A 27778-nucleotide genomic window follows, 5' to 3' on the forward strand; every position below is an offset into this window, starting at 1 on the left:
CGGCACCACTGATTATTAAACACCCCCCAAAAAGAGTTCAAATTTAGATGTTGTTGCCTTCATTTACTTGCAACTTAAAGGAACAATTTGGGAACCGAACTGTTTTCACTGTTTTCATGTATATATTGGTAAATTTGTTCTAAAAATATTTTTTTCTCAATTACATTGATTGGTATGGAGCCCCTAATGGGGTCTTTGTAAAAATAAAAATATACAGACTTTCGTGTACGCAAGAGAAATATGGGCGAATGTTTCTCATGTCCCTTTAGGGGCACCATAGATTGGCATGCAGGTATAACATGTTTTCCAATATGTAAAGGATGAATCCCTTTGGTTAAACAGAGTTGAAAAACCATAATTTGAAAGTACAGTATTACTTAAGCCAAGTCAACCTGAGTAGATGCCAAGTAGTCCTGTCAAGACCAGACCCAAAAGAAAGACAATCCTGGCCAATGGATGATTAAAGCATTTAAACAGAGCTTAAATTGTGATATTAACCAACGACAACCATTACACGAGCTGAAACCAAACCCTGTGAAAAGCCAAGTGCCTCCGCGGGTTCTGAGTATATACATTTCAGAGGGAACTGCCATTTCAAATGGATCATTCCGCTATAAATCAGATATGGTCTAAGTATGACAAATAACTCTTGAATGCTCTTCATGCTGCACAGACAATATCCAATTTAACTTGAGAAACTTCAAAGTGACTGGAACGTCGACTTGAACGTGTCGACGTTCAAGTCGACACCACTTGGGTAAAGGAAATAATGGAAAGATCTGCAGCCAGCCACAGTGCCGGTCAAGCCATCAGCGTGACTCCAGCAGTAAGAAATGCAGGGTCTGTATTGTTCACTCAAATGTAAATATCCTATTCATACAAAGCAAGATGATCTTTGTTTAATGGCTGCCTTCCAGATTAGATCATGTTTAACCAGACAAATGCAACGGGTGTCTGAATACAGAACTGAGAGATAATTACTAAAATTAATTTATAATGGAGCTGATTACATGCTCTTAGACACTGTGCAGCAGCAGCTCTGGATGATTAATTTTAACACTGGCTGTGAAATGAACATTTAACCCAAGAAGGCAAGATTATGTAAAATGTATAGTTAAATACATTGAATGGCAAGACTTGAAATAGGGTGGCTTAAAATAACAAATATAAGAAGTCTGAAAGATGTCAAAATATGTGTAGTGCAATATAATTTTAGGATTAAGACAACATATTAGCTTTTTCAACTCTGACCACAACCTAAATCCATATTCAGTGCATATTAAGCTCAAGTCAAAATGGACCCCATTTACTTTCTTTATGAATGATTCTGGTCTTATTACATTTAATTTAACAGGGCATGTTATTCTAACAAAAAATAAAACCATTTTCTATTTTGTCGATGTCACAAACCATATGGCACCATTCTGTTACTGGACTACAAGCTTTCACAATACAATCAATTTTAAATGTATAAAATCAACACCTTTTCTAGCTGAATACAGCTGTTAAACCGCTGTTTGTGAATGAATCGGAGTGGTTGAGTGATTGAGTGAGTGAGTGAATCAATCACTCACTCATAATACTCAAAAAGATACTTAACTCATCAACACCTACTAATGTAATAATGTGACCTACAGAAAGATTCACAGAATTAATTAGCAAACAAAGTGAACAATTATTTTTGGTGAATTGACCAAAATTGACTATTGCTCTTTTAGAACTCATAGTAGGTTGAAAAAATAAAATAGTAAAACAAAAAAAGTAATAGACTCTAGACACTTCAGAATGAAATACATTTATTGGGGGGGGGATCAACTTCGAGTCCCACACTCTGCAAACACCACTTTATTGTCTCTTGATGACATCAGCAGAAGACACAGAGGATGCAACTTGGATAAACCAATGAATTCAAGGTCAGTGTAAAATGTGTTTGGAAAGAAACCTCCCAGTTCTTAAGCTCCATTTGAGCATAGGCATCACTAAGCAATGCCCAATGGAAACATTGTCCTCTTAGGCTTGCGAGACGAAATTGGTCTTTCGTTTCTTAACAAAACCTGTTTTTTGGCTAATTGCCTTCTAAAGCTAGGAGCAAGATGTGATTACATTTCAATCTAAGTTCATGATTACCAGAGATCGCTGTCTCTCTCTCTCTTTTTTTTTTCATGTCAGGCCATTACTGTGCAATTAAAGCTAGATTTTGCCAACAAACATTTGAAGGCAGGAGCCTGCCAATTCATCTTACTACAGACAACCATTATTAATCACAGAGACAATTAACACACCCACATGCATAGACAAACACAAACCATTCCCCAGACACAGTGTGCAGGAAAGATGCCTTTCCCAGACACATTACGTTTATATGTCATTTAGGGCTGGAAAGTAGATGCTACAACCAACAGATGATGTCATTTTATGGCAATCTGCAAACAATGCATACATCTGCTGAGCTTTTCATCAATGTTTCTTGTAATAAATGTGAAAAGTGCTTTTGAAGTCCATGCATGGGTTTGCTATGAACTGGTAATGCTGTAATATGACACAAAACGCTTTAAGATGTGACTTGAGACAATAAATCCACTTCTGTCCATCACAGACAAACTGCATTACCAGGAAGCAACATCTCATCTTGACAGAGTGACTTCCATTACTGCATTAGATGTTTGAATTTCTGACCTTTGAAAGAGCCAGAGACGTAGCCTAGTAGTGTGCAGACGTTCATTCATTAAAAAATAAATAAAATAAAACACTTGTGTAATGTAACCTTACCACAAGGTTCAACAAAATCAATCACAGACAGTGACAGGCCAGCACAATTGAGAGTTCCCAAACAGTTAATTTATTTAAGTCCTTGATGAGAAGATGGAAACTTTGAAGTTATTGTGTTTGTCTCTCTGATGAGAACCATTGACATGGGCCTCAAACTTTTATAGCAGTCAATCACGCAAAAACAAACATCTTCGATAAGCTGAAGAGGGTCCGCATCATTTAAAATGGTTTTAATTAGATATGTTGACATTTTCAACATGTTGGCAGTAAAGCTGGTGGGCTACATCTGGTGGACTACATCTACTTATTGATTATTTAAAGATCCCCACCAAGTCATCAAGGGCGTTTCTTCAGTTCTTAGTTTGTTATTCTTTGAACACTTAAACCTAATCACACTTTTAGACTGAGCTAGAGTCTTTCACTAATCATGCTTAGAGTCTTTTCTGCAGAATAAAAAAGGCTCTTTTTTGTTTTCAAATCTGGGATATTCAGAAGAAGTAAGAACATTACACTTAATATTGTGGCAGGATCAGTGGCCAACCTGTCAAAAAGACACATGTACTCTCTCAAAAGCTAAATTTCCTTTGAGAGCCAAAAATAAACCTCCACTAACTCCCCCATCAAGGAAAGGAAGACCCCACTCTGCCTGATGTCCCACTGGGCAAACTAAACAGTGCGTGAGTTCAAGAGCAAGGGAAAACTTCCTGTAGTTCCGCTTTCTCAAGATCAATGCTCTGCAACACACACAATACACAAAAGCATTTCTTTATCTGGAGGAATGCTTGACTGGACATCTTTTCACAGTAAAGCATAGGATGAAAACTTTCCATTTGGTTTTATGACTGGTATTACTATTAATAATACTATTATTTTTAGTGTGAGAAGTGTAAAAATTTGCAGCCTAAACTTGATATAGACCTTTTAGAGTAAACAGTGGATGTTGGAATAGTATCGGTCTAAGAATGTCAAAAGTTGGTTAATAATAAAAACGCAAGTCTGAATGGATTGAATAAGCAAGGTCAAGCTAAGCACAATGCAAATAATGGTGTATGTCTATTATATTGCAAAAAATATTGCACAATATTATACTACAATAATCTCCAGAAAGAGCACAAAGACACCACTTCCTGAAAAATCACTTCAATCACGGTTTACTTCATTTTTAATATATGTTCCATTGTTTTACATTGTTATATTGATTGGAATTTGTTTCTCTGATCTTTATTGTATTACTGGCAGCACAATTGTTTTCAACACTGAGAATATAAATATTTCTTAGGCACCAATTTGGAAAATTAGGATGATTTCTAAAGGATCGCTTGACAACGAAGACTGGAGTAATGGCTGCCGAAAATTCAGGTTCACAAAAAACAAAACGCATTAAGATTTTACTGTTTAATTTGACTGTTTTAATGTAATTTTAATTAAATAAATGCAGCATTGGTGAGCAAAAGAATTTGAAAATCCTACTGAACTCAACACTTTTGAACGGTATACATTTCTTCTTACATACATGAGAGGGTTTTATTATTCATTAATTTAGCATTAGTTCTTTTTTCTAAATTGCTATCGAGACTTGTGCAATTTCACTTGTTTTGCTGTCGACTACTAAAATTACAGTGTTCTGACAACCCTAATCTAGTCTGTCCCATAAACTACTCTACAAATGCTCTTCCCTGTCATATTGCTGCTGATGTCAGACCTAGAGATGTTTGTATGCATTACAGTGATGACAGAAGAGATAACTTGGAAGTAGGACAACATGAACGCTGTTCCAAAAGCAATGACTCAACCTCCAAGATGTTCTATGCGATCACTCACAGCCAAAGGAAGCCTCGGTGACTGCTGCTGGGTTTGATTTGCTCCCTCCTTCGCTCATTTCTACTGAAAATGTATCAAAATTAAAAAAGAACAGACATCTCAGTGCAGGCTGTCTTGGTCTCCTCAGAGACTGACATTGGTATCACAGATCACAGACTGAAAAAAAGAAGTTTGATGTCTTTTGAATGTTGAAAGACAGAAAACTGGTGACAAACAGCAAGTGTTGTTTTAGACATTCAGAAGTGTCCTCCATGGGGCCAATTAACAAAAGCAATGTGAAGGCCCACAAATATATACACATATATACATATTGACTTTATAAAGAAAATTATTACAGACATGGCACATTTTAAAATTAGCTTTCAATTCGAAATACAAACTCAAATTTATTTAAATGAATTATTCACCAATAAAATGTCAATTTCATCATCATTCACTCACCAAATCTTTCCCTCTACCATAAGTTCTCAAATCCAATTCAGTGACGAGTCAAATTTCACAGGTTCTTGCATGTTTCATGACCGTCAAATTTTTCCACTTTTGAAATTTGACAAATATGAATAAAATGCAAGCTGAATGAAATCTGACAACTGCGGCAAATGGAAAAATAACTAACATTTTGGTATTTTCTTCATGCAGAGCTATCATATGAAATCAGAGGACAAGTGGACTTCTTTTATGACACTTTCATCATGCTTTTATTGTCCATCAGTAACCACTGGCTTTCAAAAGAGCAGCTACACATCTGTGACAAATTTTTTTTCTTTCTTTATCACCGATTTCACAAATTAACATTTTTATTTTTGTAGTTTACATGGAGACGTTAACGGTATCGTTTTTCAAAAACTTGAAACTTGTGTAAATGTACGGCCAAAAAGTTCTATGTTTTTAATTGAAAACTGTCGCGTAAACGGACCCTTAATTCTGGGGTAAATTACCCCTTTAAAGCAGTCAAATAACTCAAACCACACATTAAGATGTTATTTTTAAATTAAACACCTGTCTACTAGAGATACAAGAAACCAGACTGCCGGTAAACAAGGACGCCCTGTGCTAATCATACCATTTGGCCTTTACATCATATTCTAAAGCCTTTATTACTAAATACCAGAATCTAATCCTCCTATCCCCCTGATCTCTGTAAGAAACCAAACGGGCACTGCCCATCTGGCATGATGTCAGATATGGAAAGCAGACGCCGGCTCACATGCCCTAGTTTGCTTACATGAGGTTGGCAAAGTCATCTCTGGCTTGCAAATCCAGCCACAGGATTGCTGAATCAAAGGTAATCTCAATGATAAGATCAGTGTAGAAAAAGGACTGTGGAAAAAAAACCTTTAGAGAAATGAAAGCTTTACTGAGCCTGAGCCAAAAACAACATCATTTGTTGTCTTTGCATAAATGCATTAAAAGATTTGTGCAAATATTTAAAGATCTTTAAAAAGAAAGAAAGAGGGAATACTTTTTGGATTACTGAAAGTCTCAGTAAAATGATTTCCATTTCACTGATACTTATAGAAAGAAGTAAATGCAACAGTTCTGGTGTTAATATCTAATACTGATATGATCTTAAACAATTCAATGCATTTAAATAAATAGATGTTTATGTTGTATATGTGTCCATATATATATATATATATTTGGATTTATAACTATACTTTCAGGCTTATAACTATATATTAGGATTTGCATCTATATATTCAGGCTTATATTCAGATTCACATATTCGGATTTTATACATTTATTTCCAATTCTAATGAATCCAATAAGCAACCAGTACAAAAAACTGACTATACCCTATAAGGTAAAAACAACGCACCTAAAAACACCTAACTAATGCTCTGGTCTTCAAAGGAAGATGTCTGTCCTGGCACGTACATGTTTGCAGGGCTGATCAGATCGTTTCTGACAGGTTGATAGATACACAAAGGCAAAGCATCCATTCCCTGCTCCAAGGAAGAAGAAAAAAAGCACTTCATTGTCCATTTGAGCCAACAGGCAACACAACTGAGGCTTATTTCTCATCAGTGAGCGGCGACGCTAATGGTGTGCACAGGCGGAAGGGTGAATAGAGACCACACAGCTCTCCACTAAGCACAAAAGTTTCTTGGCCAGGTCATGTCGCAGCTTCCTCTGCAGGCATAGAAGCTGCATTGGAGACACTAGAAGGTAGACCAAAGAAAAGAGAGGCTTGCTTTATTTTTTTTAAGTGCACTATAGCATCCTCCTCAGACGCTAGCAACAGGGGGGTTTTGTGCTTCAAATGGATCAGACGCTTTCCTGACACAGCACCCCCCACAATCCACAGGGCACTGCTAATCCTATTAAAATGAAGGCAGGCCGGCACAGGACCGGAACATGGCAATAGATCCATCAAGAATATTAGATGGAAATCAAAGCTCTTGTCTCTGGCCTTTACCCAACTAGTGAAATGAACGAAAATGATTTGAGACCCATGTGTAATGATCAGGCCGTGACATCACATTAACATTTTGTGAAATGGCTTCCAACTAAATATCCCCTGAAGCATCAGCACACTAATTGACAGATAAAATCCATCTTTCTGTCAGTACAGCCAAGTTTTGTTGTTTATTCTTTTGCAAGTTCATTCTTGTCTATAATGTAATTTCAGAGAGTGGTTGTAGTGGTTGTGTTATTTTGACAAATATTGTGACTTCGACTTGAACTGTGATATGATACGTACGTGTAATATTTCCGCTGCTCAGATACAGCCAAAAAATAAAATAAAATACAAAATAAAAACACAAAATCCCACTGAAACAGCAGCTTGATGCACAAAAACTATGCAAGAGTGAAACAGAACTCGAGTGTATTTGGATTTACATTGTATATGAACTTTGTTGAAAGTGAAGTTTTGTTGTATTTAATTCATTTATATTATTTAGCTGCCAACTTTGCTTTAATAAAACTCTAGCAAAGCTAAGTGAAGGAATTGACCACAAATTACAATATTATAATACAATTCTAACATTCAAAATAATAATAATGTATTCTTAGTTATTATTATTTGAATATTATTCATTATGCATTTAACTTTTTTTCATTTGATTGTGTAACCCTAGTTTATAGGACAAAGGGAAGTACATGACTTACCTTAATTTGCATACAGTTTACAGTTTAAGCATAGGCTTAATTCTACCTTAATTAGTGGCTAAATGTGATTAGTTCAACAATTGAAGGGGGCAGAAAGAAGGCGGCCAAAGTAATGAATCTAGACAGATAATCTGTTAGGTTTAAATTAAAATGACAGCCACAAAGACGCAGCACGATTGCGGAGGTAGCCATGCGATCCTACAGCATGTCCAATAAAGTTAATCTGCACTGCTGTCTTCTACTGTGCAGTAAACCCGCCGTACATATGGCCTCCCTCTTCCAGCCCTGATTACGGCCTGTCTGATTTAGAAGGCCTGAAAGGCCATCAGCTGTGACCAACAGCCCATTTTAGAGCCCCTATGGGCAGCGATGGGTCAGGCCGCACTGGCCTGCAGTATATTTCGGCTCACACATCACAAATGACAATCATCTGCCCTGGCAATCAAAGAGAGAAGCTGCTCCCTCAGAGGGCCAATGGAGTGGGATGACGGCCATCCAATCTCAGTCTGTTCTGACAAAGCTTCACTTCAGTAATCAAGCTGGAGGGACAGCCCCCCTCTGCTGCTTACCAAGACGATTGAGGAGAGAGGGGAAAAACCTCGGCTCGCTCCCAATCCCGACATTTCAGTCTAGACGCCATCTGGACAATGGACATGGTTATCAAGAGGCACCTGCATGATTTAAGTATTTTAGCTGTTGCTTTTTAAAATAAAAGCACAAGATAATAGTTTGTTCCAATGTTTGATGTCTATAAAGAAGCCATTTGCAAATGATTAATCATAGTAAAGCATAATTTTGAGTTCAAAAAGGAATACAGAGCTTTGATCTGATGCTTAATAGCGATGCACTGTAAAACTTGAAGGGAGAGTTCACCCAAAAATGAAAATTCTGTCATCATTTACTCACTCAAGTTGTTCCAAACCTGTATGAATTTCTTTCTTCTAAACACAAAAGAAGATATTTTGAAGAATGTCGGTAACCAAACAGTTGATGGACCCCAATGACTTCTATAGTATTTTTTTCAACTGTTTGGTTACCCATATTCTTAAAATATATTCCTTTGTGTTCAGCAGAAGAAAAAAAAAATTCATACAGGTTTGGAACAACTTGATGGTGATGATCAGAGGAATTTTTGTATAACAGGCATTCGTACAGTTCATGTTTAATTCATTAATGTCGTTTCTTTGAAATTATTTGTGAAATTTACAAGCAGTTTCTGTGGTATTCAAATTCTAGTACACCATTTTTTCCCAGTGTGTAAAAATGCTGGAAACTGCTTTTGTTCCAATCCCTATAATCCCAATTTAATTTAATATAATTTTTACAAAGAGTGAATATATCAATGCATCACAAAACTTTGGATACTTTGGATCCCTGTTTTTTATATTTTGTTAAATATAATTATCAAGTGGCAGGTCATCTACACAAGTGTACTCTTTAAAAAGGTTTTTCAAAGTTGTTTCTATGCACAAAAGCGTGAGACATTGAAAGATATTCCTCAAATTCACTCTGATTATAATAGTATGGAAGCTTGTTTCCGCCACTGAATAAAACATTTTAAAAGATAATTGCGACTTTTTATCTCACAATTGCGAGTTTACGTCTTATATTGCGTGATATAAACTCGCAATTATGTGTTATAAAGTCAGAGTTGCGAGATATAAAGTCGCAATTGCGTCTTATAAAGTCAGAATTCTGACTTTTTTTCTCGCAATTGCGACTTTATATCACGCAATTCTGACTTTATAACACATAATTGCGAGTTTATATCTCGCAATTCTGACATCTTTTCTTTTCTTGAGAAAGTCCAATTCTAAGGGAAAAACTTTTTTTTTTACCTTAGAATAGTTTATATCTCACAATTCTGACTTTATAACACGCAATTGCGACTTTATATCATGCAATTTTGACTTTATATCTCCCAATTGCATGATATAAAGTCAGAATTCTGAGATATAAAGTCAGAATTGCGTGATATAAAGTCACAATTGCGAGAAAAAAAAGTCAGAATTCTGACTTTATAACACGCAATTGTGACTTTATTTCACGCAATTCTGACTTTATATCTCGCAATTCTGAGAAATAAAGTCAGAATTGCGAGATGTAAACTCGCAATTGTGAGATAAAAAGTCGCAATTATCTTTTTTTTTTTTTTTTGTGGCGGAAACAAGCTTCCATATGATAGTGTGAGGCAGCTGGAGATACCAATTGTAATTTTTAAGCTACATACCTTTACAGAACATTTCAGAATACACCTCTGCACTGGTATTTCTGTCCGAGACATAGAGAATGGTGTTTTTCAGTCAGTTTAAACCCCAGACACAGAAGAACCGCAGTAAATTGGAGAAATAGTTTGTCCAAGTTTACAGCCATGAAAGTTGACCTTACGAGGTCATGGCCATAGTAATTGTTAGTCAGATTACTCAGTGGGAGACACCAAAACCCCACACAAACACCAACTACAGTAGGGCGGGTTGTGTTTAATAGTGTTTGTGGTTTGTCAGAAGGCCCGCTGACCCAAAACTCAGAGGTTAGAATACGTCACAGAGAGAATGGTCCAAGAGGATTCTCAGAGAACAAAAATGTCTACAATCCACAACTATTAACGGTCCACAACCCTGGTGTTTCTGAGGGCAATGATAACAATGTATTCTAGTCTAGCAATACACTAATTTACACTTTATCGATATACTAATAAAATGCGTACCTTCAATGCTTTGGAAACCTTTTGTGCAATGTAAAGTTATGGATGTTAAAGGTTCTTCATGGAACCGGCAATACCAATAAAGAAGAGTGAAATATAATACAATATTACGTTTTTTTTTTCTTAACATATTTGCGACAGTCGAAATATATGTTACAGAGGGAAAAAAAGCGAATACTATAAAAACATGCTAAATTAATTCCACTGAAATTGTCGTAAAACACAGACGTCACAGATCTTTTCTTTAGTAGACAGTTTGTATGCCAGAGTCGATTCACGCATGTCAAGACTTACACCACTTATGTTGCGGTTCCTAATAAAGTTACAAGCCAACTGGTTACAGGTTGCTGACCAAAGCCAATTTAACCAGCATTTGTCACTATGACAGTGTTAACTTTGGGCTCTGATTCCATCTATACACTCATGCAATGGCAGACTACAGTCACGCCATAATGAACTTAAAGCAAAAATATTTATAATGCCGTGAAAGCGAATGCAGCTGTTTCACAGTGAAATGGCACAGGTGGCTGTTCGATCTGGTGTTTTATTTTATGACATCTCTACTCAAACCAAAAGATGAGGCAATACGTTTTCCTCATTCTGGATGTGCCAAAATACTCCCTGAAGTTATATGACTTAACCCACAGTTTGAAGTCTCTTAAACCTGCAAGTCACTGGCACGCACTTGGTGTAGTTTTGCACTGTCTGTGCATAAAAATTGATGAGCCTCGGTTTTAATCTTATCCCAAAAGATCTAATCATAGAAGTCAACCATTTCACAAGGAAACACATTGCACTAATTAATAAAGAGCAATGCAGAAAACACAACAGACTAACAAACAAAGAGTCTCTACACAGTGTCTGTCTGAAGTACGAACAGACACATTGCACTTGACCACAATATGCCAATGATCCGAGCGCCTTCTCGCAAGGGACTCTTTGAGTCAATGGCATAATTGTAGTCATATGGAATGCTGATGTCTACATCAAACTCCCCATGAATCCTCAAACAAAAGTACAGAAGAGGAGTCACAAAAATATAAAAAAAAAGAGAAACACCCACAATGCTTTGCAAACATGACCATCTGGACTGAGCTGTTGGAGGATTAAAAGGGGGCCGTGTAAGGGTGCTGTGAGCTCTCCCGCTCTAATTTTTCTCTCTCAGAGATAATTACAGGGTACCACTGGGATGGACGGATTGAGGAGAGAGATGCTCCGAGTCTGGGTTGCCGCCCTTGGATCTCGACATCACCACAGAGCCAAAGTGTGCGGTCGGATCCACAGGGTGGACACTCCAGCAGTGCCTGAGGAGAACAGAGCCAGACAGCACCACAAAACCCAAACCAACAGCACAGACTATTTAAAGCGCACACCAGCTCATCCCTGCAGCCTCAGCTAAACAGGCTTGGTAACTAAACTACCAATAGAAGCACTCGGAAAATTGCTTAATGGAGAGGAGTCAGTATGAAGATAAAAGCACCAAAGAAGTGCTTTTTTTTTTAAAGCACACATTTAATAACACACTTATAACAATATTTTGGATTGTTAATAAATTTTTTTAAAAATTCATTGCACTAACATTTTTCTGGAATTAATCCCACCTAAAAATACAATTTGTAATATATTTTTCTACTATAATACATATGTTCACACTGAATATCCTAAATAACGTAAAAAAATAAACAAAGACAGTATATGTTGCATATTTGTTTTGTATTTGTTTATTTACTTCATCTAAGTACTATGAATGAAGGGAAGTTTCACTGATACCAATACTGCTACTGATGTCTCTATTTAATGGAACTTTTCTCAAATTCTGGGGATGAAATGAATCATTTAACAATACAGTATAATTACAAGCCATCGTTTTAAACATTTATTGGGCTTTTAAAAGGAACAACATTGAATTTAAGTGAACTTGAAAATATTTACATAAACCTATTATAATAAATGTCACATAAATGCCTTTATAGTGTTGAAAATAATGCAGTAATATGATGCTGTTTCTGTCAATATTAAATCTCGGTCTGAACGAAAGCTGCCGCAAAGTAAATTACAGGTTTAAACATTTGCTATCAATATTTTAGAACCTCTCGATACAAGGTCAGAATCGCAAGTATTTACACACACATACAAACACACACACATACACATATTATACATACACATATTATATATATATACTGCTTACACAGCCAAGGTTGCACAGAAAGAGAATTTTGTTTTTTATTTACAACTAATATCATAGTCTACAATGGTTCATTTCACTGTACACACAAATCCCATTCTACATTATTTTCAGCTCCAAATTCTTTTACGCTCTGAAAAAGGTCACAATATGGAAGATAAATACATTGCAAATGCCATTTCGTGCTGTCTTCATAAGTACTTGTGGAGGAAGTAGTCAAAACTTATCTGATGCTATTTGACATGTGAAAGGAAAAAAGAAAAATTAGCCATTTAAGGAACTCCAATTCATCCAAAGCTGCCTTCTTTCCAAAACCACAAACCCTAAATAAATACAGCCTGCAAGAACTTGAAACGGCAATGGGTTTGCCCTCAATTTCAGGTGAATGACGACGATTCCTCATGCGACTTCATCTATCAGGCTTCTGGACAGGTTCACAGCAGGCCACGGAGATGAGGCCATAACTCAGCACTGGCATCTCTCCACTCTTTTCTCCATCTCTGCTCTGGGTGTGAGGATTATGGCATCACAGATATGAGCTCCACGAGTTATGGCCTCCACTCAGCGGAGCAGGTGTCAGGGTCGGGTGTGATTTGGAGACAGAGAGCAGATACGGAGAGCTCCCTGGGGACCGCTGGGACACACAGCACTAAAGTCAAGCTTACTGAACGTCTAATAGACCTGAGTGATGGTATGTCACAACAGAGTAAATAGTTCTCGGATACCAGCAGAGAAAGCAGCTGAAGTTTTTAATGAGGAAGCAATAGAAAATGTAGTACCGGTAATAGTTATTTCTCATATTATTAGATGGACAATTTCCTTTTAGATTTACAGCAACTGTCTTCATAAATGGATTTAACAGTGCATCATAAATAAAACCACAAGACAAAGAGATGCAGATGCACTTTTAAAAGGCAACTTATTTAAATCAGGAATGAAATGTTTTTTCACTTAGAATTCTGTTATAATCCTTAAGACAATAATTCCTGTTATAAACTTCTTCCAACATGAAACAGCCATGAGTTGCCTGAAAATGAAACTGCATGTCATGCTTAAAAAGTGACTAGACGTATAACTCATGCTGCCTTTGCCATCAAAATCTCACATTTTTCAGCTTTTTAGCCAGCATTTTGAAGCGAATGTTTTGTGCATTAAGCTGGTTGCAATATATATGTGCAGAACCACTTTGCTAAGTGCTCCGTTTCCTGTCCCCACATTAAAAATCATAACCCCCATTCCTCAACGCTTTTATTATGCTCCAAAATCAAACGCCAACCTCCCGTTTTTAATAAAGCCCTTATACGACTAGGGATATCTGATAGTGCTCTCTTAAATGTTACCAACATTGGTCCTCACAAGCCTGTGGTTCAATAACAGAGGTCAGTGCAGTGATTTAGGAGACGGTTCTCGCTTACACATGTGATATCAGGATTCAAAAAAAGGCTTCTCGTCCCCTACCACGTCACATCTGCTCTTTCTCAGCGCAAATTAAACGATAACTAGCACAGGGTGTGTAACACTGCCCAGGACCGGCCTGAAACTCGTTTCTGTGCTCTTTCCACCTCAAGGAACGCTGTGAGACAAAATGTCATTTCAGTTTTTAAATGACGCCTGCTACTAATTACAAAAATGAGGCATAAAAACAGAAGGTACTGCTTGAAAAGTCTACTCAGACTGCAACTTACACAAAAATACCAATATACAGTGCACAATTTGTATGCTACTATACGAGTAGTAACGGGTACTTTGGTATTATTGCCCAGAGGACTGTACTTGCTCTAATAGCTGAGGAAAATTTAAGAGAAACGCATGTCAGGACGCCCTGAGCCCATTTTTTTAAGATTCCACACATTTTTTGAGATAGTCAAGTGCACCAAGAAAGAAAAACATGATTAGCCTATGGTTCTTATTGCATAAGAAAGTTGTTAGACGTCTAATTAAATAAATTAGTCACAGTAAATTTAGGAATCTAACCCTGGAGACACATTAATTTCACAATCGGCGACAGTTGACGCGTTCATCGCTTGATTGCTCTCTGGATTATTACTTCTCAACTGTGCGGAACTGTCATGCAGCTCTAGGTTTCTTTAATGTTATTATAAAGTGCCCTAACACTACTTAGGAAAATAAATTTTTCATCCCCATGGGGTGGCAGGGTGAATAGCTTATGAAGAGCTACCGTTCTCCCTGTGAGAGTTGATGGATATTTGGCTTTGCCATCCATTAAAAACAAGTGGCTGGAGCAAGTGTTGAGATATTTGTTTTACAAAAAGTATTTAATATTACTAGGGTTTGGATCAGATATTTATGATATATTTTCATGACGTTCTGGTTAATAACTGGGTTCTTCTTATTGAATTAAAAACATGCATTGCGACTGGTCTTACTTCTAAGTCTGTTCCCCATAGATTACTGGTAGGGTTAGGAATAGGATTAGGTTTAAAGTCCATAAGAAACAAAGGGGAGCAGACTTCGACAACACCGGTACGGTCCGAATCAGTCCTATTAACTGGTTATGTTTGGTTGAATCAAAACCATAAAGAGCAGCCAGAACAGCGAGAACAGTGTGATTCCCCAACAGATGAGGAGTCTGTTCTTTTTAGGGAATTAAAGTGATAGTTCACACAAAATTTTTACATTTTCTTCATTTACTCACCCTCATGTTGTTCCAAACCTGTATGAGTTTCTTCCGTTGAACACAAAAGAAGATATATCAAAGAATGTTGGTAACCAGACATTTGACGGCACCTATTGACTTTAATAGTTTTTTTCCCCCCTTCTATGGAAGGCAATGGGTGCCGTCAACGGTCTGGTTACCAACATTCTTCAAAATATATTTTTTTTGTGTGTGTGTGTGTTCAACAGAACACAGAAAGAAAGAAACGCATACAGGTTTGGAACAACATGAGGGTGAGGAAGTAATGACAAAATTTTCATTTTTGAGTGAACTATCCTTTTAAAAACACGTATTAATCAGTCGTTGTGGTTCTTGAATTAATCTGACTCACTCACTGAAACGCAAATTACGTTCGTAATGTCTGATGCAAAATGAACCAAAAACTACGGCTTGTGAAACTTCAATCATAGGTTTTTGATATCACAATGTGTAATCAATTATATTTTATGAATGAACGAAATGTTGCCACATATTTTTGTAATGGAGGCTATAGGCTACAGTTCTAATTCGATCGCACTTGTCCCGCTTAAAAGTCACTAAAAATCTGTGATAACACTTTTTAATGATCTTTTTATAATTAAAATTATTCATTTGTGGCAGAAGACTGCTGGGGGCAATACTAATTCAAATGTATTTCTTCCTCAAAAGTACTAAAATGTTCATAAATGCAATCGGAACATAGCCTAATTCCCATTCCTAAATATCACCATCTGACACTAATCCTAAATTACCAGGCTCAAACACGGCCAGTTCCCCCGGGCTGACACAATTCCCCTGTAATAAATAAACGGACAGATTGTGATATTCTTAGGCATCATCACTTTACATTCAATCCCAAACAGATAGCACGTGATTCGCGTCCTTGAGCGCATTGCAAAACAAAACCAGCAAAACACGCGCAACACTCGAGGTTTGAAACTTGCACGGCTGGCTCTGTTTATCTCCTGACAGTTGTCATGCTCGCGCCGCCATTCCCTGCGTTGTCGCAACATGTAACAGAATCAAAAGAACAAAAGCCGCCGCTACTACATTCGGCTCAACGTTCTCCGGTTGCTACGAAACCGCGGAACTCACTGAGATGACGAAGAACGTGCTGATGTATCAGAGTCATTCATTGGCATACCTGTCATCGTAGCAGAAATCGGCGTCCAGTGTGTTGACATACAGGAGCAGTGCCACGGCGCTGCACACCAACTCTGCGATCATCTCTCAAAAAAGAAAAGAAGGAAAGGAAATGAAAGAGTTGAAGGATGATATTAAAGCCCTTCTTTGATTTCTCTCTTCGTCTTTGTCAAAATGCCTCTGCCAGAAAACAATATCCGAGTCCCCATCCTTGCAAAGAGTTGAAATGAATTATCCAGACATCCTCCTCTTAACCCATGTTATTTGCGGAGAGAATCCTGTAAGGTAGAGTGGATGGGGCACGTGTAGTATTTACAGTACGGTCTACTGTGTTTGGGCGTCCTTACACCGAGAGTGTTGAGGTGATGCATAGTGAGCGCCGAATAAATGTCGTGATTGAGCCGCGTGTGGTTAGTGGCTCCAGTGCGCATGCGCAAAACCCCTCCTCCTGGGTATGTATACACATGCACACGGTCTGACTTAACCCTCTATTGCACACATTATAACATGTTTACGCTATGTTTGATTCACTTTTCTTGCATAAAATGAACCTGTTTGGTGACCTAAAACGTTTTTGAGCAATAACATGTGGGTGTGTTCCTTTTTAAGTAGTCTATCATGTTTCAGTTCCAGAATTTAAAAAACATGACATTTCTGACCTTTTAAATAAAGAAAAATATCTGTGCTCTCTAATGAATTTGAACTTTTTAACAGCTATGCGTCTTTTGCCATCTGTTATATTTGCTCATATTTTTTCAATATAAGAAGGTTTATGTTACATTTCATGTTGTTTATTGCATTATTCTGGTGTTCGTCATTGTGTATATGACACTGTGCACTGTTTGGGTAATGGTTTACCAATTGCCAAAATTGGTAATTTTCTGGCAACAACAGCTGACGTTTTTATTCTGTAAACTTAACAGGATTTTTTACAGTAAAATGAATGCATGAGTAGGACCATATTATATTTCATACAGTTATCATGACCATTACCATGCTAAACGTTTATTCTGTCCTGACTGAGCTTTCTTCTGAAGCCTAAAATGTGTCTCGTGACATAAGAGTGCATGTTAAACAATTACTTGTGTCTCAGATTTAATTTGCTGTGGTGTTAACAGCAATTAATGATAAATATAGCAGTGTAAATTTAAAATGTGCTAAAAGTGCATCCTAGACAAGAGAGTGAAAATTCAAAAGGGTGTCATTTTGTCATTATGCAGTTACCATTGTTTCATCTGTTGAGAGCTGAGATTCAGTAGATCATTAAGGCACAAAATGCAATTGATAATTTTGACACATTGTCACACTTGAAGCAAATGTGTCCAATTGAAAGAATTGGTGCTGAAATCAATTATTTTAGATCTGCAACCATATAATTAGGCCTGTCACGATAACAAATTTTGCTGGACGATAAATTGTCCAAGAAATTATCGCGATAAACGATAATATTGTCGTTCTGAGACCATTTTCATTTAATATAATTATAATGGCATAATAATGCAGGTACACCTTTTCAACGATCTATAAACTTTTATTTCTAAAGAATATTAAACATTGAAAACGGAAAACATTTTAAATATCCAAAAAAATGAACAAAACAACCAAAAACAATGAAAGCAATGGACTCTTAGTGTCTGTTAACAAAATAAATGTCTGTTAATATATAAAATGAAACAAAATTGCACTTCAAAAAATATTAAACATTAGGCTTTAGACATTATTAAATGGTGATACATTCCATAACAGGCAAAACTGACAGTTAGGACCTTTGTAAACAAATAAAAAAAAGCCTCAACAAGCCATATCGCACAATTTTGCACTGTTACTTTGTCCTCCTGTTACTTTGTCAAGTGATTGTGTACTGTCGGGAAGACGGAGACGCACTTTATTGCGTGTGTATGCTACGCACTGAAAATACTTGGTTAGGATTAGGGGTGAGGAGTGCGTGCGTATTACACGCCATAAAGAGCGTATCATATGCACGCAAAAACTATTTTTGGCGTATAAATGGCACGAGAAATAACATTCGTGGTATAGATATGCATTTTCATGTGATCGGGCTCGCTGTCGCAACTCACAACTAGCGTCTTCTCTCTCTCCCGGCAGTAGCCGCAAACAGTCCCGCCTTTCCCACACAAAGACCATGTGACTGACAAGTGCCGCGCCGCCGCCTCCCCACACAAAGACCATGCAACTGACAACAAGAGGGTTCACTCCTCCTATACGCTAAAGAACCGAGAGTGGTCATCCAGTCTCTTTGGTAGAGAGAGAGAGAGACGAGGAAAACAAACAAGCATGCAAATGGAATTATCGCGGCCGGAAAAATTATCGAGCTCATTTTTTTTATCGTGCGATTAATCGACTTATCGACTATCGCGACAGGCCTACATATAATGATTAGTTTGAGTTTATAGCACTCATCTCTTCGGTTGATCCGTTAATTCTATAGCACTCGGATTTTGTCAAAACCAGGTCAGTAGGGTATTGGGGTAAGATAACCCCCAGGGCAAGATGACCCCCCCCCCCCAACCCCACCCTAATTTTTTTTCCTGACCATAGATGGCAGAAAATCTCATCTCAGCACTTTTGTCATTTCATCTGAATATCAATTTGTGAGATTTAGTTTGTCAAAACAGTTTTGAGGTCTCTGGAAAATATTGTAATATGTTGAATTTGCATTATGTTGAGATACGGGGGCCAATTCACCCAGCTTAACCCTCTTTTAATATTTGACATTTTGTGCTGTAACAGCTAAACTAGCAAATGTCTCTATTTATTTCCTATAATAACGCATTGGCTGATGCATCATCATCCTGCACATATCTAAATGTTACAATTTAAAAGTAAATCCACATTGTTCTTAAGGGGGACATCTTCCCCCATCCTGCCCAATAAAAACAGCCATAATGATGATAACAACTACTACTAGTACTACTAGTAACGCATAGTCTATCAAGTCTGTATACATGCAATCCTAAATTAGGTGGATTTTAAAACATCCAGTAGAGGGCCCACATTCAGAGCACATGCCATTGTCTTTGGCAAAAGTGGAGAAACACGAAATGTATCGCTCATATAATCAGGTCTTCCACCTACATACATTTTTCATTTAGCAGCAGCCATACAGTTTAAGCAGGCTTTATGTGTAATATGTACTGCTTTCTTCAAACAGCAGGGAGTATTTGGATTCCTTTGAAGACTTGAGAAATTGAAGAAAAGAAACCAAGGAAGAGAGAAAGAATCAATCTTGTAGTTGCTAAGGACACAAAGAGTGCTCTATGGTCCAGTGAATATTGATGTAATTCTAGTTCAATAGCGAGACCCGGGCTACTTAGACAGGCTTCAATGTGGCCATTCACAGAACAGCAGGACACTATGATGTAATTTATTACTGAACTGATGGAATCACAGGAATTGACCCTTTGTAACTCATGCACTTAGTTGATTTTCACAAAAATTGTTTTATAGGAATGGGTGTGCCACAAGACAACCATTTGTTTTTTCTGAGACTATAGTTTTCAGTTGACTCCTCATGACCACATGGCTTAATTTAAGATAATTCTGTGCACACAGAATAGGGATATACACGGAAACCTCAAAATTCCTGTCACTGTGATAATTCTACGTAGGTACGAGAAGTAGTTAAACTAAGGCCCACAAATTTTAGCTTAGCAAAGTCTCAAATCCCACAATCTCTTTTAGAGCAGAATAAGTACGCTTGAAGCATGTGGCCCTTCAAATTCATTTGCAGCACAGTGCCAGCTGCAAATTACATGGCATACTTCACATTTGAAGGTATAAATGGATTGAGTGCACAATAAAAAGCTCAAAAGCCTATAAGTAGCCATATCTGTTTGCTTATAACAATTCAAGATTATACGATGACTTATAGACCATGCTGAAATGTCATTAACTAAAGTATAATATCAAATTCCTGTATATGAAATAGGTGTAATCCCTCTTGTAAATGTATTATTTGTGCATGTCATTTTTCAATGTCAAATTCATATGATTTTCTAATAATCTGTTTCCTGTGTGGGGAAAAACCTCCGTTACTTTAAGGTGAATATAGCCTGCTATTTGCATATGGGCTTTAAACTCATTTGCCTAGTTTTTTACATTTGCAACTAGCGCTTTTTGGCACTTCATAAATAGTTTGTCTATTTACCATATATTTGTAAAGTACAATTGTTTCAATAGATGTCTTTTTGCATTGGAAGAAATTTTTAGTTCACGAAGTTATTTAAGCAATATCACATGGACATGAGAAACGGTTAATACCGACTGTAGAATAAATCATTGTGAATCTCCAAGAAACACAGAAGTGCTTTGTTGAATGAATCAACATTTTTGAACAAATTGATTCGCTTGACATAATGATTCTATGATTCACACCAATAAGACTGAATTAATCTGTTGGGTGAATAATTCAATGATACAAATATGATCAAATCCGAGGACTATCTGTTGTATGGATTAACGGCTATAACATATTATTTAATAAAAAAAAGAGTAATTTAATGGTTTTTAAAACTTAACACTTTAAGTTTGTTCTTTCTTTGTACTTTATATCCTCCTCTTTTCAAAGCTTCACCCCCTCTGTGTCCATCTGTTCCCATCCAACTGTTATATTTTAATAGATAACAGCCCATAAGATCACATGGTTACAGTTAAAGAGGTCATATAATGGTACATGCACTTTTACAAGTTGATTGTACTGAAATGTGTGTTGGCAGTGCCTGTACACAACCATCATAAAATGATAAAAATCCATCCAGTGTTTTTTTTTTTAAATCTTCTTATATGTTTCCACCCATCTCAAATCAAGCTGTTCGATTTTGTGACGTCACAAAATCGACGCCCCTCCCACGATAGTTGATTGACAGCAGCGTTTCAACACAGACCCGCCCTCGTGAGCGAGCTGTCAATCATAGCACGCGCCGACCGGCGCGTTCATTGTTGATAGCTGGAGCACTGACCAGAATGGCGTCTACTCTAAGCGATTGTGGTGTTCTGTTCTTGGGTGTAATAAGGAACACAGCAGTCATATTGATGTTCCTAAATCCGAACCGCTGAAGACGCAGTGGCTGAGTTTGTTTTCGAAGGGAATATTCCCCACGATCAACATCAATGAATTCATGTTTGCGCAAATCATTTCACCAGACTGCTTTATAAACGAGGGTCAGTATAAAGCTGGTTATTTGCTAAGAAGCTGCTTCTGAAAAAAGGATTGGTACCAACTATTCGTGTTCCTACTGCACCTCCAGAAGAACTGAAGTGAGTGTAACGATTTATTAACCTTTATATTAATATTTATATTAATAAATTTCACGATGAATGCGGCTATTTTTACACTCGGTAGGCTACATTACGGCATGTTTTCTATGTACGACGTTCTCAATATAATTCATAATTCCATGTTTATAATGAACAACGCTTTATGGTAATTGTGTTATTAAAACGGTGTACGCACAGAACAGCGGGGCGGGGCGGGGTGAGCAAAGCTCATTATCATTTAAAAACACATGCACTTAAATGGGGTGCTGAAAACAGAGCTGTTTTTGACCAGGTAAAATGAGTGTTTTCTTACAATACTAATGATAATTTTTAATTAAAGTATATTACAAACTTTGAATTTAGACCCTAAAGAATCATATTAGCTTGTACAAAAATGACATTATATGACCCCTTTAAAAACAGTTTCTTTACATGGCCTTTAGCCGCATAAGTGATATTACTATTTCATTTCAAGGCAGAATGATTTAATGTATAGGATGCGGTGATGGATGGGAGAACCTGGTGTATTTGTCACCATGAGATTAGAAAGAGTGACATTTATGATTGATACCATTTGCTCCTTCATTACTCATTTATGGTTTGCAGGCTTGGTAAGCCTGGAACCAAGGACTGTAAGTGCATGTAATTGACAAAATTTCATAATGCCTGTTTTATTATCAACTTCCCATCAGTGTTTAGAGATATAGAGATTTCCCTGGCCAAAAATAAATAAATAAATAAAACTCTGAATTAATTTTTAAAATGCTGAATTCAGTATAGAGTAGCCATTGAAAATGCCATTTCAATAACAGACCACTTTTGGAGAAGAGTTTTTTTTCTGCATAGTTAAAAAAGTAATTAGTGAGGCATTTATATGAAAGTAAAAGTCATTCATGAGCAAGCAGTCAGCAGGCCATCAACAGCCAACACCAGGAAAATGGAAATATACTGTAACCTTCCTCTATCACTTGACTTAACTTAAAAAAGTGAGGAAACCCATTGCCTTAAATTTATTAAGTTAAAAAAAACTTCATGCGGAATTGACAAAAAAGATATGTGGAATTGTCAAGTTCACATAACTTAATTTTTTCAATTACTCATGAAGTTTATTACTTAATCATTTTAAGGCAACGGGTTTCCTCACCTTTTTTAAGTTAAGTTAACTGAACACTTTTTACAGTACCCACTAATAATAAACTCAAGTAAATAATTGCATAGCGACCTTCAACAGGTTTTGGATGTCTTTCAATTATTAAACTCTAGATTGACTTTGACAGATCAGCATTGAATGAGTCACGGATGAAAAACATTTCCACTCACATGTCCACATGATTTTGACTTTGGGTAACCTTATCTGGGCAAAAAAAGAAGTTGTTTTGCAAGTTCCCTACTGAGCAACTTTGGTCTCGAAGACATGTGTGATGTGAAGTATGAATGAATTCTGTATTTGGAAAAGATCCACTCTATATTATATGAGTTGGCGTAAAGTGTTTCATGCCCATAAAACACAAAGAATCGGTATTTTACGCTCGAGTACCCGCACCTGCACACATTCACAACACATCAAAAGTAGTTAAGGTTATTTCCAGCAGAGATGGAAATCTCATATTACTCACAGAAGTGTGATAAAGAATGAACGGATGGACGGCACTAGCAACAGAAGAACGCAATACAAAATCTAACCCAGAACATCAGTGTAATAACAACTGAAGGCTATAGATAACCTTTCTCCAGGCTCATGTCTACATGAATTTATGTGTAAGGAACTTCCAGGGTGTAAAAGATTGCTTCCTCATGGTATCAGGTAAACGATCCTACCTTTTGCAAGAGAATATCTTCAATTTCCCATCTGTTTATACCGTATGAATGTAGGAATGTATGCATTTTTGTGGCTTTATTCTCAAACAGTCTTAGACAGAAGGGGGTCAATGACTGTCATTAAGAGGCTTGGATGGAGGCCTGTTCCCCAAAACCGGCCTGTTCCAGCCGCCCATAGTTTCTCTCCGCATCCAATGGCTTTCCCACGTCTGATTTACATAATCAAATAACCCAGTTGCACAGTTTTTCCACACTCAAAAAACTCGAATCGCTCAAATAAACCTTTCTTCCATATCCTCATACATTTTTTTTCCTCACATATCAGTCAAATAGAGCATGTTTTCAAAGTCAACTGGCATTCATAACCCATTTTACTTTATAATGTGACACATTTCCGACTGAAACAAGATGTTCAATGAGGAAAAAAGTAAGGTGGGACTTGATCTATTTTTGATTGAAAAATGAGATGGATTGGTGTTGTCAGCTGAAAAGGAAAGATGTTTTCAGCCTCACAAACTGCAGTTTTTATTCATTTTAACATCCAGTGATGAACTGTGCACAATAAAACCAGGAACGTCTATATGTAAGTAAAGAGGTAATTGTTAGTTTTTAACATTGATGAGAGTATCTTCAGTCCATGCACCATGATAGTCTCCTAACGTATGCTTTAAGCAGTTCTCTCTAATCCATCACACTTTAGAAATTTCCCCAGGTGTGATTCAGAAGGCATGCTGACATTTGACCTATCCATGTGCGCAGATGGTGCGCTGCAGAATGCCTTTCAGTCATTGGCCGGGTGCTTCTTCTGGTATCTAAAAGTGGGTCAGCAGACTCACTGGTGTTGACCTTCAAGTCTGAAACCAAGAGAGGGTCGCTGCAAGACATTTGGAATAATTAAGTTATCTAAATTTCTATTTATAGGCTAGCGTGGTTGCTAGGACGTTGGTTTTGGGAAAGATCATAAGAGTAACAAAGCCATGAAATAGAAATGGGAGTTTCGTGGCTTTTAGTCTATTAGCTTTTTACAGATTTTCAACTAGATTTGTATTGTCACACTGTATATGTAAATTAACATGTAAATTTGTCACCTCACCTGCTTGATTTTGACAGCACCAGGGCTTTTGTCAAACCAACAGATCGAACTGTATTTCCGCCCATGGACAGTCAGATCAACAGAGGGGTGGTGCCAAAATTAAAAGTGAATTATGGGTGTCTAAGTTTTTGGCAAAACTCAAGTTTTTTTTTTTTCTCTTGTCAAATAGGACCAGATTTCCACCGCCCTTTCTACTGCATACACAGCCAAGTTTTATTAAAACTTGTCAGCAGTGACTACTCAGTCAATATCTCTTAGGTTATCTGTCAATATGCTTTTATACTGCTAAAATGAGAAAATGTATGCATTTAAAATGTACAGAATTTATATTCCGGGAACAAAATATGCATGTTAGCAATTAATGTTTTCGACTAAATGCTTCTGGCTATTTTAAAAATGAGACAAGCAATTTGATAAGCCCTTCAAAGCCCAATTTTCCTTTGACACCATTTCATGAGGTCCTTAAAGGGATGGTTCGGAGTAAAATCAACCTAGGGTCCTTTGCACCATGACCTCGAGCCAAACACCCATCCAGAAGCTTTTTTTAGCTCGTATCTTGTAAATTACCCCACTAATAATGCCCGTAACACTTGCCGGATGGCTTATGCTACCGCTAACCCGGACATCGAGGTCACTTCCGTGATTTGGGAAAAGCCCGTAAAAGTCCTGGCAGAAAGCAATGCATAAGGATGTAGTGCAACGACGCACAGTTCCAGGAATGCACTAATATTTTGTTGGTAGTACCAGTTTGCAACAATTATTAGTTAACACTAAGTTGTCAACACTTCGGAAAAGTTTTCCACTTTTCCCTTACACTTGTGAGTTTTGCAAAGGACTTTTACGGGCTTTTCCCAAATTAATGATGTTAAGGGAACATTCCATTTGATCATTTTCCAAACATTATGGGAATGTTTGTGATAACCATAACCATCAGATAACTATAAGTAACAAGTATAACATTTAATACAAAAACAGATGAACGTCCAACTAAATTGTTTCAGGAAGAAGAAAAAAACGTTCCATGAACAATGTATAAATAATGTTTTTGTTTTTTTTCTATGCTAATGTTTTGAGAACAAATACCAGATAATTTTGAAAGAGCATTCTGTTAACATTACTGGAGGAAAAAAATTTCATAACGTTGAGAGAGCCTTGCCAGAATGTTATCCAACTTTCTGAGAACGTTCCCTGTTAGCTGAATGTGATAGACAAACATTTAACTGAGCCTCATTAAATTAGATATTAGAGCAATAAACCTTTATGCAAATGTTCTATATGTTAAGCTCCCCCTTTCCATAGGAAAAGCTAAAAGCTTTATTTGCATTAACTTACAGTTGTTTATTGGTGATGACAGGATCATTTCAAGGGTGTGAACAACTATCAACATTTCATAATTCTCTCATAGCCAAAGAACTTTTTTGATTATATATATATATATAAAAAAGAGATTGACAGCTTTGGTTGCTGCACACACCACTCAGCAACAAGGATCAATCAAACCTTCCCATCAATCATTCCAACATATCCAGGCTTTGGCACCCTTTGAACTGTCACTGACAACATGACAGACTCTTCAACAGAGCGTCTACAGAGGTATGTGAGATGTTTCTAGACTCAAATCCTTTTGATGAAGGTTTTTACAACCAGAGCATTGCTGGTTCTGATGAGCAGCATGCCATCATAAAGCCAAGAAACATGTGATGAGATTCCCAGCAGATTGAAGCTAATGTGTCTGGCAGAGGATCCACATGGAAAGCTGAATCATCCTCTAGACCACAGACAGAGCATTCAGGCGTACTACTGCTCTTTGTACGACACACACACACACACACACACACACACACACACACACACACACACACACACACACACACACACACACACACACACACACACACACACACACACACACACACACACACACCTGACAGAAGAGCATATTGTGGGGGTGCTTTACAGGATAAGATATCAAGACTGGCAGAAAACAAAAAAGTCTGAAATGATGTTAATTAAATAAAAATATGTCATCATTTACCCATTTACGTCATTTTAAACCCATATTATCTTCTTTCTTCTGTCAGACGTTTGAATTTATGTTATTACTCCTAAACTTTTAGCTTTTGATTTGGTTTTTTGACTAGCAAATTTGACTGTACACAAGAACATTAAGCTGCATAACTATAAAAATGTGCATTCACTTTAGAAAAAAAAAACCAAAAAAAACAAAAAATGGAAGGTGAATCACACTAATATGCTCCAAAAGGTAGTGATGGGTCATTCATGAAATTTTTTTTTCATCGCATCTGTCACGTGACAACTTAATGAAAGTCTCATTTATGGTTTTCATAATTTATTTGTAACTGCATAATGATTTCCTAATTTGGAATATGATCAAAGATTGCATATTTCAGTGTGTTAGGGGAATGCAGCTGTTGTAAAAATTGTAACTTAGCTCAAATGAACTAAATACCATAAATAAAGATTTACTTTGCTGAACGAGATCCAAAAATAGAGTAAAAAAATTGTAAAACTCAAGTCAGCAATTTTTTTTGTATGTAGCTTGTTTTATGTATCATTAATTCAGATGCATATATAATCACTGTCGGGGGATTTATTTTATTTATGGCGGGGAAACGAAGACTACGGGATTCAAATCGTTCATGAACCGACCCAAATTGACCCATCACTACATGATAAATGTTCCCTAAATGTATTCAACTTGCCTCTTGCACTGTATTGCAAGCCATACTGTATCCAAAATTGCGTACTTCCTGCTATAGTAGATGAAAAAGTATTTGAAAATAGAATGTCTGAATTCACAGTATTCATTAAACATAAAACCTGAATGACCAACTACTTTACTTTACTATCCCATGAGGCCATGGGAGAGGATTTGTGAATGGAGGTGAAGCGACGCAACTGGCAGTGGTAGGTCACATGACAGTGACAACATGGTGAATGCAGTTCGTCCAGATTTATACTATATAGAATGTACTCTTAGACACAAAGTAATTACTTAAAGGAACCGTATGTAAGAAATGTATTTCAATTAATCATAAAATGGCCCTGATATGTCACTAGACATTAAGAAATCATGTTCATTTCAAATACTTATATCACTGACAACAGTAGTACGGCCAGGATATTGTCATTTAAAAAGTGAAGTTGCAGCCCTCAACTGATGTTGATGTTGTC

General features: G+C 36.9%; 1 protein-coding gene across 2 annotated transcripts in view; it reads right to left on the bottom strand.

Annotated features, from left to right (window-relative positions):
• Positions 1-16826, bottom strand: part of tmtc2b (transmembrane O-mannosyltransferase targeting cadherins 2b) — a 121520-nt gene extending 104694 nt beyond the window's left edge. For both annotated transcript variants that reach the window (XM_081372956.1, XM_081372955.1), the window contains exon 1: positions 16397-16826. In XM_081372956.1, the coding sequence (XP_081229082.1) occupies positions 16397-16479 (83 nt within the window). In that variant the 5' untranslated portion in view covers positions 16480-16826. The remainder of the gene's footprint in view (positions 1-16396) is intronic.
• Positions 16827-27778: the final 10952 nt, after the last annotated feature.

This window comes from Scardinius erythrophthalmus, assembly GCF_964197995.2.
Source record: "Scardinius erythrophthalmus genome assembly, chromosome: 8".
NCBI lineage: Eukaryota > Metazoa > Chordata > Actinopteri > Cypriniformes > Leuciscidae > Scardinius > Scardinius erythrophthalmus.